This window comes from Toxotes jaculatrix, chromosome 7 (assembly GCF_017976425.1).
Source record: "Toxotes jaculatrix isolate fToxJac2 chromosome 7, fToxJac2.pri, whole genome shotgun sequence".
Lineage (NCBI taxonomy): Eukaryota > Metazoa > Chordata > Actinopteri > Toxotidae > Toxotes > Toxotes jaculatrix.
In genome coordinates, this window is record NC_054400.1 from 13931745 (window position 1) to 13950580 (window position 18836).

The 18836-nt window shown below is 40.7% G+C and overlaps 4 protein-coding genes across 7 annotated transcripts in view; 2 read left to right on the plus strand and 2 right to left on the minus strand.

The window, feature by feature from the left end:
• ank1a (ankyrin 1, erythrocytic a) overlaps positions 1-6828 on the plus strand; it is an 86505-nt gene extending 79677 nt beyond the window's left edge. For 2 of the 4 annotated variants that reach the window (XM_041042068.1, XM_041042069.1), the window contains 3 exons: positions 13-165; positions 1516-1614; positions 2889-6828. In XM_041042068.1, the coding sequence (XP_040898002.1) occupies positions 13-165; positions 1516-1587 (225 nt within the window). In that variant the 3' untranslated portion in view covers positions 1588-1614; positions 2889-6828. Of the gene's footprint in view, positions 1-10; positions 855-1515; positions 1615-2888 lie in introns of those variants that run through there. The other 2 variants (XR_005894296.1, XM_041042070.1) reach the window with 2 other exon arrangements.
• A 493-nt stretch (positions 6829-7321) lies between these two features.
• LOC121184425 (eukaryotic translation initiation factor 4E-binding protein 1-like) lies at positions 7322-10511 on the plus strand. Its single transcript, XM_041042071.1, has 3 exons — positions 7322-7755; positions 8998-9186; positions 9875-10511. The coding sequence occupies exons 1-3, from the start codon at positions 7620-7622 to the stop codon at positions 9904-9906; spliced, it is 357 nt and encodes a 118-aa protein (XP_040898005.1). The 5' UTR covers positions 7322-7619; the 3' UTR covers positions 9907-10511.
• A 2472-nt stretch (positions 10512-12983) lies between these two features.
• On the minus strand, positions 12984-14800 carry spaw (southpaw). The gene is made up of 3 exons (XM_041041814.1): positions 14515-14800; positions 13258-14072; positions 12984-13155 (listed from the first exon to the last, which is right to left on the minus strand). The coding sequence occupies exons 1-3, from the start codon at positions 14798-14800 to the stop codon at positions 13003-13005; spliced, it is 1254 nt and encodes a 417-aa protein (XP_040897748.1). The 3' UTR covers positions 12984-13002.
• A 470-nt stretch (positions 14801-15270) lies between these two features.
• LOC121184252 (deoxyguanosine kinase, mitochondrial-like) lies at positions 15271-18608 on the minus strand. The gene is made up of 7 exons (XM_041041815.1): positions 17998-18608; positions 17737-17846; positions 17450-17649; positions 16997-17144; positions 16692-16807; positions 16085-16184; positions 15271-15865 (listed from the first exon to the last, which is right to left on the minus strand). The coding sequence occupies exons 1-7, from the start codon at positions 18284-18286 to the stop codon at positions 15839-15841; spliced, it is 990 nt and encodes a 329-aa protein (XP_040897749.1). The 5' UTR covers positions 18287-18608; the 3' UTR covers positions 15271-15838.
• Between the last annotated feature and the right edge of the window lie 228 nt (positions 18609-18836).

The window sequence follows — 18836 nt, forward strand, 5'->3', positions numbered from 1 at the left end:
TGTATGTGATAGATTGTGCGTAAGGTTGTGCGCAGAGGGAAGGGTTCAGGTGAGGAGGGGGTTCAGGAGGTGTGCATGGAGGGTTCTCTGCAGGATGCCAACGAGCTGGAGGTTGATGCTGAGCAGTTCATGAGCTACGCCATCCTGGGCCGGGACAGCAGCAAGGTGGGATTCTGATCCGCAGGCAGCTCTCTCTTGGCCGCAAGGCCTCGCAACACCTGAGGCTCCTGTTATTAGCTAAAATGTGCAGGAGGCAGTGGACTGAGGCCCTGTTTGATTTGAATCCTTGTAGCAGGTAGTTTATAGTAGACAGGGGACCCTGCAGTAAGCTTCAAAGTCTCACTTCATTGTGGTTTTCCCCCAAACAGTCCTTATGTAGCTTAACCTGCATGAGCTTCGGTATGAAGTACTGACAGGCTGAGAGCACACTTTGTGTTTCTTAAAAGCAATGTCCCTGTTTTATTATTTCTCAGTCCTAAATTACTACAGAAGATAGAGTGAGATGTGTGTTTGGTTAATTGTTTGAGTGCTGACTTCCTGTAACATAAATTTCCACCCAAATATTTCTGCCTCATGTTCATTTACTGCATGCAAGAGGGAACAAATGAGGCCACTTTGCTCTGGTGCTGTTATTGCTTTGGTTGAGGTGCTCACAGTTCATCAGCCCACTCAGGGCATCATCCTTTTTAGTCACCACCAATCTGCACCTACAGTTCATATGTTTGTTTCTTGCATATTAATGACTGAATGAACTGACTGTGGCTCCTTACAGTGGTTATATTTTCTATTCTCTCCCCATCAGTTATCTCAATGAGTGACTCTTCTGTCTTTCTGCGTTCATTAAAGTTTATAGTCCTTCAACTGTGACTGTGTGCTGTATCACTCAAGCCTACAAGTCTCTCTGAATCAGAGCTGGGTCAAATACTATTTACAGTTATTTAATGTTGTATTTTACCTGCAGGAAGCAGCAGGGGATTGGGGTTTAACACATCAAGATAATTCAGGCTACCTGGTAGTCTCTCTAATTGTGTAAATCTACTTGATATTAGTGAATTGTCTTATGTGGTTTAACCCCATCCATTTTGGAGCTTGAAAAAGCTAATCAAAAAAGTATTTGCAAATATTTTTTGACACCACTCTGAATCCCAAACACTGTAGATGTTTCTGATGCCATCTTATCTTCAACTGCCGCCCATCACTTCTGTCCTTGCTTGACTGTTTATACATAATTTCTTTCTTTTTCCCTTCTTTCCTCTCCCTTCACGCATTTGTCCCTCACATTTCTGTCATATCTCCACTGTTGTATTTCCTGTTTTTGTCTTTCCCTGTGGAACTATTTTCTTCCTCTGCTGTTCTTTTGCTGTTTTCCTTTCTCGTCTTTCTGTTTCTGTCCCTTCTCCTTTATTTTATTCTCCCTTACTAACATTCCCTCAACCTCTTGTTCTGCTCCTGTCATCCCACTTCTTCTCAATCCCTGCACCTTTTCTGCTGTCAACTCCCTTCCCCCTGATGTAGCCCGATACTGTGGATGTGAAGAAAGGTGCTCAGATAGTGAAATGTGCCAGTCTGCGGAGAGTTAAGCAGTGAGGCAGACTGAGTGCTGCGTCCCCGCAGGTACGGGACTGACCCACAGTGCCTCGTCTGACCTGTGGGCTAGACCATTTAATCCAGTCTCTCTGGATTAAATGCATCTGAATGTACCTTTAATTCAGTACTAATGATATGTAATGTGAGGCTGGCACAGCAAAATGACAATTCAATTTTCAGTATTAAAACATAAATGACGCACAAAAAAATAAAATCTTCAGGAAATCTCATGCTAGAAAAAGAACCTGCTAAATCATGACCAACATTAAGTTTGTCTAATATAAAATTGATTTTGATATTGTGAGCTTCAGTTGGTATTGATGCAGGTGATATGAAGATATATGTGATCCTTAATGCTCCAAGGATTTTATTTTTACCTCATAAGCTTTAAAGAGTACATATCTATTTCTTTCAGTTTTTAAAAATACAATCTTTTATAACCTGGATAAACAATAGAAATCCAGGCTGCTTGCCTTCAGGCAAATGCTTTGTCATGTTTGCTTCATATGTATGGAGTTATATATGTAAATGTATTGAACACGGAATTAATTTTTGAAATACAATTTCTCTGTTCAAAATGTCCCATCGTGCACTCGTGATAGATATATAATTCCATACAGATGGGCAATGCAGGTTTGATGCAGATAGATTATTTATTTTGCAGTAAATCATATCAGATCAGGTCATTTGGTTTCCTCATGCATGTTGTGACAAGCTGGAAAAGGGTTGGCACAATGTGCACTCAGCAAAACAACCAACCAAGAAGAATCTTGTAAAGTGACAGCTCTCAAGGTCAAAGATGCAGAGCCAGTTGTCCAGTGAATTGCGATCTGGAGCCACTTTGGTGTGTGTATCTGTGTGAGTGAGTGTGTGTATATTTGTGTGAGTGTGTGTGACTTGCCCTTTCTAACTTAAAGGCCACGACATTACTGCGATTACTGATATTTCAAGCGGCTCACTGCTGAATGTTAAACCACTTTTGCCAACCACTTTTTGCTCGAATGCTACTGCAGAACTAATGTGCTGTGCTATAGTTTTACAACGACTGATTAAAACAAGAGAAGCATCTGGTTGATATATGAGGATCAAACCTAAGGGAATTTTAAAGATGGACATTTTAGCCAAGGCCATTTTAAAGACTGTATATAGCAGTTTGCACATATGAGACTCAAAAATACTCACATTTGCCCTGACTTATTGCAGCTTGCATGCCAGCTGTTGTGTAGACTCCTCTGATCTGTTGTACAGACAGACAAATGTGTGGCCTGTTGCTGAATCAGCATGTTTCCCTCTCTCTACAGAGTTCCCCACAGGATTCAACCCCTTCACCAAAACCATCCTACATGGACACATGACCAGCAGCAGCTGACAGGAGGAAGAACACATAAAAAAGGCAGTTATACAGAAATGAACGGCAACAGACACCAACTTAATGACAACCACAGCGGCTATGCCGACTATCAGCACGCACCAGAAGGGAAGGATACGGATTTACTTGTAGTTTTTATTACCTTTTTTTTTTAAGAAACCGTGGAGAAAAAAAAATGTCTACTACTAGGCTAGAAGCATGATTTCGTATAAAACAAAAACCAAACACAAACAAAAAAAACTAGCAACCAAAACGTGCTTCCTGTTATCTGTATCAGCATGAGTGACTGCTGCCGCATGGCCTGTCTTTAACTACAAATACTGAGGGAATACAGGGGTGGGTAAAAGGGTGGGGAGGGATGGGGAGGAGACACTGCTGTATGGGACAGGCATGCATTGTAGGGTATGGTCAATCACTGGCCCATTTTCTAAACCAACAGGGAAAAATTTAAGAAAAGGGGAGACTAAAATAATGAGAATGACATAATCTCTAGGCAACAGATTACTCCCCCTCCTACCTGCCACACTCTTCTAGCTAAAGAGCATCACAAGCTAGTTTTAAACCTGTCCCAGTGCTCTCGAAGTCCAGTAAAGCTACACTTATCACCCAAGGATATTGGTGTTGTACATAATATCGTATGCACTAAAATGCTCTACGTGACTGTGTGTTACGTGTGTTGTTTATGTTATAAGATCCCTATGCGATGCCACTGATGCTGCTGTTTCAGGTACATAAGAAATTCCTCCCTGTTTTTCTTGTTTGGTTCGTTTGGTCTGAACCTACGTAATATTCTATATATCTTGAGATCTTTGTGGGTACAAGAACATACAAATGTTGTGTCGCTCTGCCTGTTTTAAACGTCCGATTTTTGTGTGTCAGGCTGTTTGTTTCTTTGTGCTTTTCATGTGCTTTCACCCTTTGCTTTTGACATGTCAAACTGTAGAGGGCAGACATACTGTAAGTCATTTACTGTGCTGTGGGTTTTCGAGCTTTGGGAGGCAGGTTCCTGCAATGAACCTGCCTCCCTGACGTTCCCTCAGAGTGGTTTGCCTTGTGGAGAGGGTGACAATGAGATATATGATGGGTGACAGATTATCATGAGAGATTAACCTGCTCTACCATCTCACTCCTCTGCCTTTTTCTTGTCCCCCGTGTGCTGTATCCTTGTGAGGTCTATGTAAATCAGATGTCTGTCTGAGCCAAAATCCCAATGCCTCTTTTCACCCTCAATCTTGCCCTTATCGCCCTACCTCCGCCTCTCACCCCCTCGTCCCTCCAGTCAGCCTCTCAGAGTAGATGTAGCAGTCCTGTCCTCTTCCAGCAGGGGGCAGGATCCCACCTTCAGCTCGTAGCAGTGTCAGTTTGACCTCATCATGCAGTTTCTGGTACCACCACCCATGAGGTGCACTTGCAGACCATCTCACCACCACCACCAGAAGATGTCACTTGATGAGGGTAAAGTAGCTGAAATGCTGGTAAAAATGTAGCACTGGTTTTACTGGTAAAAAACTAAGAATCATGTGGAGAAAGGACAGTGTTGTGTCGAGGGTCAAGGATGTGTTGAGCTTTGATGTTTGTCTCCTTGGTAATTCTTTGGAGTGTAGCAAGGAAAGTCAGTCACCAATCACTGTGATGAGAAACTGTAATACTGACCCGCAACTGTGAGCCTGACCCTTCCCGAAGCGTGTCTCTTGTTTCACTCCTTTCTTTCATGTTATGTCTTTATTTTTCATGATTTACTGTCTTAACTGTACTTCAGAAGAAGCAATAACTGCTTACAAAAGGAAAGGATTGTTTGTGTGAGTGTGTTTGAGTGTGTGTTTGTGTGACAGAGAAAAAGGGAATTTTAGGATCATAGTTCATGTTCTTCCTAAGCTTGGGCTTTCAATCTCTTAACCACGGCTTTAGGCTACTCCTCGCTATACTCAGAAATGATGTCAGTACATTAGTATCCCACATTTTGTCACTTTGTCTCTTTAGAAAAGAAAACTATAAAGTTTAAGTTTTACACTTAAGATCAGGCAAATATTGGTATGACTTAATACCAGCCATCACATCTGCAACATGCCCAGTGTCTGTTTTTGTTTTACTCATCAGGGAATGTTGGTGTGTTTAGTCATAGTTTTTAAACCTTAATAACATTCATATGCACCTTGAAAGAAATTGTATTGTGTGTGTGTGTGTGTGTGTGTGTGTGTGTGTGTGTGTGTGTGTGTGTGTGTGTGTGTGTGTGTGTGTGTGTGTGTGTGTGTGTGTGTGTGTGTGCGCATGTGTGTGTGTGTGTGATTTTAATATCACATATTCAGTCCTGGATTTTGGGACATGTCAACGTTGTGATAATATCACAGGAAGTAATACTGCAAATGGACAAAGAGCAGCAGCTCTCAGATTATACGTGTAATTCTAATTCACATCTTTTTAGAAGTTGATTTACCTCAATAAGCGCACCATCTCACGTGATATCAATAACCTTTATCAATATCAGTAACCTCAATAACCGTTTCTTTCCAACATTTCGTTAGACATTGAATGCTTTATTATGGAAAAAAGATGTAAATCACAAAAATGTTGCAATAAGCACCCATCAGTAAGTGTTTAGAATGGCTTCATGGCCAGAGATGATGAATGTAAAGTCTTGGTATACTGTAAGTCTTGTTATAAAGTAGTCATCTGTGTTGGCTCTGTACTTTAGTAGATAATAGGGTATTCACTCTGCTGTTTCAACTCAGTATCTGCTGTTGTTCATCAAACATATGACTTAATTCTCATTTCATAACAAACATACATACAACTCATGTAAGAAGACAGATTTAAAGAGAGAAGCCTCAAATGGGTTTTTTGACATTTTAACAACTTCATCAGATATTGTTTCTATTTTATTATCTTTTTTAATAACCACAAAAAGTTAGATGTCAATAAAAATTACACAGCAGTGTAATGGTGTAGTACCCCTTACATCATAGCATATGGTTAGCTCTGTAAGGGCTCATAATTATGGTATGTTTGCGTTGGTTTCTGAAGCAGGGGCTATTTTATAAACCCACTGCTGATGTCAGGGTTAGAGCAAGGGGGGGCAGGGGGAGTCTGACGAAAAGACAACAAGGGGGAAAACTTTGAAGTTACATGGAATTGTGGGGAGCCTTGGTGGCTTCGATGGCTAGTCTTTCAAGATGACAAGCATTTTTCCTCAACACAGCCCACCCCTGATCTATTTCTGCCCCCTTACCAAATATATGACTGAGCCGATTCTAAGGCTTGCACATGGTGACAATGTGAACACAGAGGGAGGAGCTGTTACATCAGAAAAATGTACAATGGAGAGCCCTGCACTGAGGGACGACTGAGATGATGCCATGCACCAAGTTCATGCAAAAATATTACTGTTGCAAAAACTAGAGAACACATGTATATTCCTTTAGAATGGATTGAAGACATTATTAACGCAATAGCATATTACTCAATACTAAGGAATGCAACTGCGCACATGCACAGAAAATGTTTTTAACATAAAAGGCTATATATATATATGAAATATATGAAAATATATATATATATTTACTTAGAATGCTATGCACCCTTACTTGTCAACTGGGATTCTAGTTATGTTATGGATGTACTTTTAGCATCATACAGCTGTAGCTACCAAGAGACTGTTGAGTTCTGGGTAATGCCTGCAACCTGGGGATAAATAGGGGTCTTGTGGGTATTTTAACTTGTTTTGTTTGCTTTTTTTATTGTTATGGAGAGTCAAACATGAATTTAAAATATACATGTAAAAGCCTTTTAATCCAATCAAATCCTTGGACATCTATTGACAATTTACTCTGTACACCAGCTCAACATTTACAAAATTAATAAAGAAATGAAATGTCGTTGTGTGCATACTTTTGTGTGAGACACTTAAATCCATGTGGTCCTAACTACTTATGATCATACTGTAATTTTGAACAAACCAAATCTCTGTAAAAGCAATACATATAAATAGACAAATGAATACACCAATGACTAGACCCTGTCATTCCCCGTATCCGTTTAATAAATGTAGTTCTACAAAACCAGCAGGCATTGTTTGTGTTTACCAGAGGTTAAGGCTAATTAAACTGGTGGCATCTTCTTGAGCAGGGTCCTAAGAAGTTGAATTGATCCCTTTAGCCTAATTTGTCTTTGATGGACTTCCAGATCATAGATCATAAGATGACATGGCTCTATTAAATTCATTTTAGCAAGCAAGTTTCAATGTGAGGATTAAAGCCGACCTGGAGTTGAACTTTGCCAGTGCACAGGCATTTTTGTGCCAGTAGGGGGCGGAGTTGGTCCATGTTGTGCAGCTCTGGAGCATTTTCCCCTGCAGCCTGTCTGCTGCTGTGTTGTTTTGTTTGCATGTGGAGGGTGAGTGGCAGTGGAGGAACGTGTGCTCGGGTCTTTTTTAACAAAGAACCCGGAGACAGTCTGTGTGTGAGGCTGCATGTTGTGATGTTAGATTCTGCCTTTCATCATTTGCACTTATGAGAAGGAGGTATTTATTTTTCTTTATCCGAAAGTAGCCATTCTGTTGAGCCGAAGCAATATCTGAAACAGGCACGGTGTGGCTTTGTTATTTTGACTTTCTGCCCGTTTCACGTTATTTAGTTAGCTAGTTTTAGTTTATTGTAGTTGAGAGAAGATGTCCACTGACTGCCAGAAGACCATTGCCAAGGCCATCCCGTCGACCAGGAGGGTGACTGTCAACGACGCGGAGCACATGCCTCACGACTACTCCACAACTCCCGGGGGGACCCTGTTCAGCACGACCCCGGGTGGTACGTACTGTCCTTATTCATCATGTTTACTTCTATGTGCTTATAACAGAGAGAGGGAGATGTGCTTTTACCCACGGCCACACATGATTTATAATCTTACGCACTAAATGGCTGCATTGTGGGCGAATGCAGGCACTGCCCAGGCTAACTCCATGAGGTCGACTCCTGTCAAACGCCACCGTGCACATCCAGCTGCTAGCTTCGCCTCAGCTAACTGCTAACGCTGGCTAGCATGTGTTTGGTTGAAAAGACAGGAGGAGACGTAAAGAACTGCTGACTCTGTGGCAATAACGTACTTGTAGTCCAAGATATGTGAGTGGTATATATTTATATCACTGCGTTTTCATGTTAAAGGGAAGTGATTGCGGGTTTGATCAGCTGATTTTGGGACGTTAGCGACTCCTACTGTCCACTTTTACGTCACCGACAACTAAAGCTGTGATTGGTTCTTTCCGGTGTGAGCTCACTAATTCTGTTGCAATTTTTTGAGTGAGCTTTAAGTGGTATCTGTATGTAAACATGACGAACTTATCTAAACAGTAATACCTTTCTGCCTTTCATGGATGGTGTGTGCACAGCTGACATACTAATCCAATGAGAATTTTTTAAATAATTGTCGTTAGATTTTGGGATGCATTTCTGTTAAACTAGTGTTAAACTAGTGTTAAACTTCTATCAGCGCTGCTACTGGTAATATGGGTAATTCCGCACAATACGAGGGTAGATGTTAAAAATGCATTGTAACTGCTTTGTGCAAGCACTTTTCGCCTACTCAGTGTTTGATGGTCAGATTTCAGACGTCATTATTTCACTGGTCCAGTGTAGAGCTGCAGTGATTAATCAGTTAGTTGCTCATCAGAAAAATAATTCGCAATTACTTTGATTAATTTGTGATTCATTGTAATTTTTCAGGCCAAAAGGCCAGAAACTGTTGTTTTCAGCTTGAATACAGAGAATCTAGGATGGATATTTTCACATTTCATAGACATAAATGGTCCGTTGATTAACCGAGGATTTAATAGGCAGATTAATTTCTCCATTAATGGCAGCCCTACTCTAATACTTAACCAGTTTAATCGTGATAAGTGTCAATTTAAAAAATGGATGTGCCCCACACTCGGAGCATGCTTGAAGCAGCAGATGCCAGTCAGCTAATACGAATGGGACCTTATTGGTGCTCCATCTGAGTGAAAGCCATTTCTGATGGTCATCCCTCGCTTTTCCGGCGTGTTCACACACAAGGTACCAGGATCATATACGATCGAAAGTTCCTCCTGGACTGTCGCAGTTCCCCGGTGGCCAAGACTCCTCCGCGAGGTCTGCCCAATATTCCAGGAGTGACCAGCCCTCCCTCCAAAGACACCAGCGAGAAACCCACTAATGGAGAACTGCTAAACAACAACAAAACTGCACCTGACAGTAACAACACTGGTAGGTTGACATCTCAGACACACATCACAGGGTGGCATTGCGAATGAAGGATTCAGTCCTAGGTTCAAATGTTAATTCATAACCACTGAAGACTAAAACGCTGATTTGAACCTCTGTTATGTCATTTGTATCAATTTAAACCATCAGACCATACAACTGTTTTAACATTGCTGCACTTTTCTGTATTTGATGGATGATAGAGGGAGGTCATTTGTGGCTATGTTGCTGAGTTTGTTTTTTTGCCCTAACCCTAATCAGTATCTAGTGATACATCCGTTCCAGCTGTCTCAGAAGCAATGAGCAGTTAACATTTTTCACGTTGTTCAAAGAAACATTCAGATTTAAGAGTTATTTCTTTGTTTCTTAAGTTGACTTGTGCAGTGGTATCCATTTCATCTGTGCTTGTCACCATTTTTGTCGCATTTTTTCGTCGCAATTTCCCTGGCTCCAGAACAAGGAGATTACGTCCCAAAGCTCTCCATTGCCTCGGTTGCTTTTCCAACTGGGTAAACAAGTGTTACTGAGCACCTGGAAACACCGGGCATATTTTAATCTCTCAGAAATATGTGATGTGGGCTGCAACTCAGAAGTCTGAGTTATTGTAGCATGAGACTGTTGAAAGATTAACTCTAATGCAGTGTGGCAGTTTATGCTCTGTTTGTAAAATAGGTTTGTCTTTCTCTTCAAGGTGATGATGCGCAGTTTGAAATGGACATCTAGGTGGCGATAGGATGAGCATTAAGATGTCAGACCAACATGATGCTGTGAAGAAAGCTTCAGGAGCACTTTCTCTTTTTCCATCATCCATTCCATGAAGACAGAGGTTCGCCTTTAGTACCCACAGCGTCTTAGTGTCTTCAAATCTGTCTGTCAGTTTTGTTTGCTTGTTTTGCCCAGAACAAATCTGTAATGAAGCCTTTTCTGTTTGCCTCAAGGCTTTAAACCTAATTCATGTGCGACAAAGCGTGCCTTCCTGTAGTGGCTACAAGTTTGAAATCAACACTGGGAAGTACTTAACACCAACAAAGCCTCAACCCTCACTGCTGAGAGAAAATAGTGAAAATAAAGATCCAATTTTCTGAATTTATAAGCATTCCAGAAGGATTTGTCACTTGATGTGCTTTTATTTCCACACATTTCCTGATGCCTCTCTTCAGATATTGCCTTGAAATGTTCACGTTACTGTATAATTGATGTTTAGTTGATCATGCGCTTAATTTTAAAAAAGTACTTCACCTGAAGTGTCATACAGAGAATGTAAAATTTTGAAACAGATTTTCACATGGTTTGTAGGGTGACAAAAAAATAAAATAAAGCAAACAACACTTCTCTCTGTCATGTATTTTATTCACTGTGTGATAATAGCGAGTCTCTTGCTGTCATGTAATTTTGGAAATGTCTTCATGTTCGTTGGTTCACTGTTTTGAATACCCTCTTGCATGGTGCTTTTTTTCTTTCTTCTGAAAGAAAAGAAGCTACATATTTTCAGTGATAAAATGAAGTTTTGATTAACATAAGTTAATTATTTTCACTTCAAATGTCAGTGTAAGTGAAAAGCTAATATACATTTTGAAGTGATTATTCTTGACTTGGACGGCAGCCTGTAGCACTTCCTGTTCTCCCCAGATTCAGTGCAAGTCATATCAGGAATTCCTTAAGGAGTTCACTGATAACCTCAGTCAGTGGACTGTATAAAGAGAGGTCAATATGCAACTCTACATAACTGGGAGAAGCTCCTTCCTATCCTTCCATTCAACATTTACAAACCAGACCTTTGTGGCAGACACTAATATGTAAGACTAACATATTGCAATTATTCCTGGTACAGTGAGACAGGGCAACTGTCTGACTGACAGGGTCACGTCTGTTCAGGATGAGTTGGATGTATAGGAACTGACATGATTTGGAGGTGATGACACCAAATTTTTGCTACTGTGTGGTTTGTGCTTTCTGTACTGACAGTGTCAGTGTCCCACATGGCCATTACCATGTTCAGCAATCCCACACAGTTGTTTAAATATGGGTAGGAACTTAAAGCTGAGACTTGGGACTTTAATATAACATTTTTTTTTTTTTTTTTTTTTTTATTCAGTGTGCTGAAGCACAAAAAATGTGTCTGAACCGTTGTTTAATTATTTTTAGGGAAAAAATGAGGGAACTTAGTCTGGTCTTGTCTTGGCTTTCATTGTGGATTGAACAGTTTCAGCTGATCAGTTCCAGTCTACCCTGTCCTTCCTCCACTGTAACCTCAGCATCCAGACGTTGACTCTCCCCATTCCCTCACGCTGCTCTCCGTTTGTTTGGGGTCTAAGTCCCCTTGTCACCTCTGCTTCCTGACACCCCCACCCCACCTCCCCAAAATAAACAAGTGCTACTGCTTTTTTCTTCCCCCACTGATCCATCCTTCAGTATACTTTTTGAGGTGTTCCACTCATCGTGCCTGTTTGATCACAATCAACAAAAGAAGCCTGGCCAGAGAGGAGCTAATAACCACTGATGATGTGTGCACTGTAATCAGACCAAGGATGTGGATTGGAGGCGAGGAAAGCAAATACACTAAACTGTTTGCTGGTCAGCAGTCAGAGAAGACAAGTGGGATTAAGATGTAAATGAGTATCTATGAGCAGGTTGATCTTGTGAAGAGTGGTTTTTGTTAATCTAAAGGGATTCTGTATAACAAGGTGTGTGAATTTATTCTGCACATTAGCTGCTGCTGAAAGATTTAATATAGCAATATAGTTAAAAACTAACATGAAGTAAACTCTCTCAAGCTCTATTTATTTTATTTAAGAAATTGTAAATCATTAAGTTGTGTATGGAGTCAAATAGAGGTGATAAACTTTTAAAGCTTATAAGTAAATTTAAGTTGAAACTTCAATCAATAGTAATGAAATATTTCACTTTGAAAATCATCTGAATTTATGTGCATTTACGTGAGTTCCCCTTTTAAGTGTTTGTTAATTTAAAGTTCTGTTTTGAAAAACTTTATTTTACGTATACAGTACCAGACAAAACTTTTAGAGCAGAAGATAAAAGCAAAGTAACCTGTGTAACATATCCATAGCAACTTCTGCAACAATTTTGAGATGGACTTTCTGAACAATTTTTAATTTCCATTATAGAAATATGAAAAATCGTGAGTTCAGTTGCTGTGAGTTCAGTTGCTGAATGAGTCAAAAATTTAGATTAAATTTAGGATTTTAGTTTCTGTTATTCTTTTATTTTAAATGTATTTCATTTATTTGTTCTGTCTTAATTTCAGAGTACACTGAAACAATTACTCTTTAAGTTTCAGAAACAGCTGATAAAATGAAGGCGTTCCAAAACCTTTGGTGGGTAATGTAAATATTTTTAGGGTTCACAAATTCATTCAATCTTAAAAGGAGTACCCAGTATTTAAAATGTATATACAAATTCTCAAAGGCTGAGTGTTCAAAAAGCATAAAACACCACGTTTGTCAAAATAAATCATTTTAATATATTTTATGTACAAAATATACATGAGAATGTATAAATAGATAAAACATATAACAATTGCATAATGGAGCTTACTCCATACTAAAGATAGAAAATGCTATAGTGAACCACCCAGTATGGATGAAATATACTATGAGTCATTCAACCTTAACAGTCATATCTTGTACAAAATTGTTATAAAGGCCATGACTATAAACTCTCAGTTTAATATTTGAACATTAAAGTTTACATGAATACAGTAAAACAATAGTTGAATTAAAGTTCAAGATAGTTCTCAGTCAGTAGCTGCTCTTGTGACTGCAGTGAAACCTGCAGTGAAACCAGGTGATGGGTGGGCTTTCAGTGACAGCCACACTCTTCAACAATCATGTCCTCGTGATGCCGCAGGGCCAAATCGTCGTTCTCGTAGTACAGCATGGAGAGCGGACTGAGGCGCGTTGGCACGCAGGACGGGCAAGTCACTCTTTCCGGCTGGTGATGTCGCAAGAGGCTCTGAAAAAAAGATGAATAATTTGCATGAACAAGAAAAATCACTTGTGATTGTTTAAGATTCTATAGAATTAAATTGGATTAAAAACTGAGTTACCATCTTACCTGCATGTATGCATGGTTGGTTGGATGGAAGGAGTCGTCCAGTGGTGTAGGACACTCTCCCTCACAGCGATATGCGTTGTAGCGCTTAGGGTGGACAATCCACTCGTCCCAGCCAATGTGGTCGAAGTCCACCCACATGTCTACCTTCCGACACAGTGGCCTCTGGATTGGCTCTGCTGCTGGTGCAGCAGTGGGTGTAGCTCCACCAGCCACTCTCATCCTCTCCATTCGGTTCCTTTTGTGGCGTCGACTTTGACTGTCTTTGCTTACTCTGTCCATAGTAACATACTTGGAGTTCTCCACAGTATGAATGAGACTGTATGCTGTATGGCCTTCCTGAGGCTGGTTCTGTTTGGAGAAGATGACCAACATGACCCGGTTCGTGGTTTGATGGTGTATTTTTCTTTGCCTCAATCCCAAATTTTTGAAGAGGGACTTGCCACTTATATCCCCATCTTCCCCAGCACCGCTCCCGTGGTCTGCTTCAGACTCTCCTGAGGCCTCCTGGCTTGACACTCTATCTCCTTGGTACAACCAGTATTTTAACAGAGCAGTCACATTAAAAACCTTCCAGGAAGACTTTGTGCTGCTGGGTGATGTACCAAAGCTCCCCAGGAAAAGGCTCTCATCCTGGCATGATGTGCTGCCCAGGTCACAGCTCTGCTTTCGGGAGTGATATAAATCCACTGTGGCATGCTTTGAGGCAGAGAAAGCTGGTAGTCCGATCCGAAGTTCTGCCAGCTGGACAAGTTCACTGGTAGAGATAGTTGACATGTCAAATGTGACTATCCATCTTTCACCCACTTGCTGGCAACCTAAAAGCGACACAAGGCATGTAAATGAGAACTCAAATTCACACACAGCACAACAGTCAGCAGTCTGGATGATTCTGGGCAAACCAGATTCCTGGACAAATGTCAAAACACTGGGGGGGGGGGGGGGGGGGGGGGGGGGGCAGAACAGAACAGGATGTGTATTGAACCCCCCTGTGCAAGGACGTCTGAGAGCTAATATACACACCCTCTCACATAAAACAGAGAAAGCCTTTAAAGTTGAATAAGCATTTTGACACTTGCTGGGCTGTAAAAAGGGAGGGTCTGATAACAGATAGTGCACCAGCCGAAGAACTGCTGGAGAATAAATTACATTACATTAAGTAGAAACTAACATTATGCAGCACATTATAACAGTACGTAATATGGTTGATATCCAGTGATGTTTATAAGCATTGTGAAAAACAATCAACTGTTTACTCACCTCTAGCCATCAGACTTAGGACAGAGTCAGAACTGTGCGCTGATGGGTTGTCACCTTGTGTAGTGATGGTGTTGACAGCTACTGATGATGAGAAATCAGCAGTCCTGAAGGAGCGGTACAGCTGCATCATGTACAGAGGGTATCTACTCCGATGATTAATTGAGAGATTTCTGAACGCTAAACTGGTCTCGAGTCCCGTGTGATACCTGTGGCCGTGAGTGGAGAAAACAGTTCCAAAAGAGCCAAAGAGGAGTGTGCAGAAAACTGTCAGCACCCTGGCTTCCATTTCAACCGAAGCTCACAAAACAAAATCTACACAAAGTAATGACAGAGAGACAGAGGCACAGATCTCCTTCCTTCCTTCCTTCCTCCAGCTGGTCTCAGGCTGAAATGATGCTGTGTGCAGACAGAGCTCCAGACAGGCCCCTTTATAGTGGACAGCTGCCCTTTGATGACCCCTGACCACTCCAGGCATCTCAACGGCCCCTCTGATCATCAGAGCACATCAGAGGGGCAGAAAAAAGAAAACATTTAGCCAAGGTCATTGTCCTGTCAAACAGCCTGGCTTTTTATATGTATTCATTCAGGAGCCTAATCCTTTTGAAATGTAAAAACCCATTAACAAATAACACTTTAAATCTTGTACAGCCATTAGTACCTTTCTGTTTCGTAACAGTGGCACGAGCAGTGTAAAGCTTCATAGATCTTAGATAATAAAATGGACAATACATCACAAAGGAATTTATATATGAATGAATGTTTATTTTATTGAAGGACAAATATACAATTTGTCTTTGTTTGCTAGTTCTAGCCATTCAGGAATGTATAAAATAATATCATGCACCGAAACTGTGTGATGTTCAGTAAACCGTGTAGTGATAACACAGGCGTAGTTTATAATTTACACAAGCTTTAAAATCACTTAACTGATCAGTGTTTCAATCACTCGTATTTGTGAATCACTGTGTCAGGCAGAGCAATAGTTCTTAAGTGGAATAAACTGTAACATAAATAACTTTTTTAAGTGCCCACTGACCCTAAAAACTAACAAATAAATAAGAAACCAACAAAATGCTGTGAGGTAATGTAACAATCTAAAAGTCTCTTTCGAAGAACATTAGTATGTAGATAAAACTGAACCGGTGTGTTTCATGTAAAGGCAGCAGCTTATCAAAAAGAGACGTATCCTTTCTCTTACTTTATATTTCCATCACTCTGATAGGCTCATATGTTATATTTATATGTCAGTTAACACACTTGACTGAATGAGGTCTGACTGGTGTCATCTGTTTCCCACTGCTGATGTAAGCTGATGACTGTGGTCTCACAAAGCATTGAAGAAGTTCTTGACCTGTGTATGAAAAAGGGTACTTTAGGATCACAGTGAATCAGAAACATGAAAGACATCAAACATCAGATCAGAAAACAGAGATGAGCCAGTGTAATGAGTTCTCATTAAATCAGAGGCAAAACTGTAGGGATAATAGATGCCTCCTCAAACCTTACAGCGACCTCGTGTGGTTAACTCTGGCACAGCAGCTACTAGATCAAACTCAATAAAGAAACATACCTTTGTAATAAATTGCTCCCGCACCTCTGGGTCGCTCTGAAACTCCACACTGGCATCGAGTTGTAACACAGGTAACTGTTTCAACTTCTCAAAATGTATCCTGAAAAGAGAAAGTCAAGCTATATTAGACACTTCATCACAATCACAGCCCTGAAGTCCACAGACCACACACTGCTGACGGTCATCTGTTCACAGCTGAGCAACAAACAGCTGCGAGGAAAGGCATTTAAAATGGTGAATGTCAAACAGGAATCAGCACTGTAATGGCTGCCCCCCTGCTGGTGTCATTCATTTCAGTTTTAAAATTCATTTCATACCAGATTTTGGTGGGACAGTTTACAGGTCACAACAGCTAAATGCCACATTTGCATTAATGAATGTACTTATATATATTGCATGTAAACACTGTGCAAAAATAGGTCTTTACAGGAACCACGTGATTACAAAGGTGCCTAAATAATGATGAGCCATTACTGCTGAAATGAGCAACTTTAAATGTCTCACCTCAGAGGTTATGTTTAGATAATTCAAAAAATACATTTTGGTGGCCACTGAAAATATTCAAAATGTAAGGGTCTGAAGAGGATGTGATCTCATCTTTACTCACTCAGTGCTCTTCTCAACAAGCCACTTCTCATGTTGAACGTGAAGCTTTTCCAAATAGTCCAGTTTCACTTCCTTCTCCTCTGACCGTCCCCGGTGCTCCAGGCGCTCCATGCATTTCTGAGAAATGCAATTTATTTGTACTGTTTTAATTTGAAATTGAACAGTTGTCAGTGACTGAACTATTAAAATATAAACAACCACAAGTTAAATTTGTGCTACAATTGTATGTTGTTGTCTTTTAAATCTCAACTCTTGTTGTCATTGTATTGTATTGAATTCAGGACATCAAATATTTTATGTTCATACCTCTGGTGGGGCTCTGAGGTAGATGATGCCCTCCAGCGCCACCTGGTGTCCAAACTGCTCCACCAGGAGGGAATGCCAGTCCTGGTAAACTGCCCACTCAGTAGAGTTGATACAACCCAACTCAAACATGTTCAGGGCAAAGATGTACCTGAGAGGACAGCGAGTCATGTTTATTTTTATGCAAACAAAATAAAGACGAATGTATTTGCTCAGTAATCTATCTTGTACATAAAGTACATATATCTATTTCATACTAGTTCTATCCTGATTATGAAAAACAACAATTAAATAATGATAATGTTTGATAGTGGAATAGATCTATGGCACTTCAGTCTGGTTGAAATGGTTTTGGTAAAAAGAACACCGTCACGCCCATATTGGATAATCATGGCTCCCCAAACTCCCCAGACAGGAATTCATTTTAGCTTTCCCATCCTCCCTTGAAGCACTTACCTGTCGCTGTAGACTGAGCGCTCATACACCTGGACAGGTGTTCCCTCTGAGCTGAGCAGGCGAGCTGGGGGAGGCTGCAGTTGAGTTCTTAGTCGGCTCATACACGAATGCGTCTGGAACGTGTACGACCAGCGCTGGGGGTCCTCATACATCATCTGCAGCAGGTTGCTTACTGTCGTCTCGGGGGACGTGTCTGTCCCCTGTGAAGCACACGGGCAGAGATGGTCAGCTTCGCTTTCTTTGATTTTTCTTCCAAAAAATTTACAGAGGTCAAGAAATTTGTGCACCTTTGAGGTCTCACTCTGAATGTTCTGCCACTTGCTGACAGGCTCCGCCATCACTTCCCAGTCTAAACAGGCTGTCTGTAAGAGTCTTGCAAATGTCGACTTTCCAACAGCTGATATTTAAGAGCACATAAAACAAGGATCTTACAAACTAACAGCACTTGCAATAACAATACAACAATAGGTATACAGTCAAGCCCCAAAACAGATTGTAGTGTTTGATCTTTTGTTACATGTACAAGTTTGAATGAGTCATGATCTTACCTATGTTGCCTTCGATAGAAACTCTCTTCACTCGATCTTTTCCATCTAGAGCTGAAGCTTTACTTGACAGACACCTCGAACAAAAAACGTTCATCTTGTCTGCCTTACTAGCCATGGTACTCATGTTAGTTGCTGTCTGTGTTATGTTTGTGTGTCCAGGTGTCTTCCACTGTGGAGGAGGCGCATTGTATTCAAATCTCAAGAGCTGTACCAAACCGGTTTGTTTTTGTAATTTGGAAAAACGACTGAACGGGACGCTTCGATACAGAGCAGACATCACGACAGACATCAGGTACAATAACACAGGAACTGTCACATTTATCTGAAAGTCACTTGGTGCTTGCTAATGCGGGTGAGCAGTTATGAAATTTGACATTACCGTAGAGTTAACCTCATGGTAGCTAGCTAGCTCATCCTCTCCATGATGTAACAGGCACATTCGTTAGGTATAATCAATTTATAGCTAATTTTACAAACACTGCTACGTTTATAAATCGCGTTATATTAGTGGAGTCGATCCTGTAATGTTCACACTTTTGCGTTTTGCATATTTAGGGTTGGTCAGTAATATTACTGATGTAAGTTTATGGGACAATGTGCCTACACGCTACAAACAGTAGCAACAAAAATCACTTCCGGTACACATTCCGTACTTTCACAATAAAAGATTTTTGACAAAACATGTTCTGTCTGTTCGAACCAGGATTGAACAGAAAATGGACGCCAAACGGAACATTAATACCTGCGTGATTTCACACGCTTAAGTGAAAAATATAATGACCAAGTTATGTGTAAATACATCATAGTTTGACGGCAGGTGGGCGTTTGATTGACACCCC

What these genes read in the sequence shown, in the direction of transcription:
- LOC121184425 (XM_041042071.1), top strand. Translation starts at nt 7,620, where the DNA reads ATGTCCACTGACTGCCAGAAGACCATTGCCAAGGCCATCCCGTCGACC. An exon ending in GTTCAGCACGACCCCGGGTG is followed by an intron (nt 7,756 to 8,997) that starts GTACGTACTGTC and finishes TTCACACACAAG; the next exon opens with GTACCAGGATCATATACGAT. An exon ending in ACCTGACAGTAACAACACTG is followed by an intron (nt 9,187 to 9,874) that starts GTAGGTTGACAT and finishes TTTCTCTTCAAG; the next exon opens with GTGATGATGCGCAGTTTGAA.
- spaw (XM_041041814.1), bottom strand. Translation starts at nt 14,800, where the DNA reads ATGGAAGCCAGGGTGCTGACAGTTTTCTGCACACTCCTCTTTGGCTCT. An exon ending in CCTAAGTCTGATGGCTAGAG is followed by an intron (nt 14,073 to 14,514) that starts GTGAGTAAACAG and finishes TGTCGCTTTTAG; the next exon opens with GTTGCCAGCAAGTGGGTGAA. An exon ending in CCAACCATGCATACATGCAG is followed by an intron (nt 13,156 to 13,257) that starts GTAAGATGGTAA and finishes TCTTTTTTTCAG; the next exon opens with AGCCTCTTGCGACATCACCA.
- LOC121184252 (XM_041041815.1), bottom strand. Translation starts at nt 18,286, where the DNA reads ATGTCTGTCGTGATGTCTGCTCTGTATCGAAGCGTCCCGTTCAGTCGT. An exon ending in CTTGTTGAGAAGAGCACTGA is followed by an intron (nt 16,185 to 16,691) that starts GTGAGTAAAGAT and finishes TTCTCTTTTCAG; the next exon opens with GATACATTTTGAGAAGTTGA. An exon ending in GGGAGCAATTTATTACAAAG is followed by an intron (nt 15,866 to 16,084) that starts GTATGTTTCTTT and finishes TTTCATACACAG; the next exon opens with GTCAAGAACTTCTTCAATGC.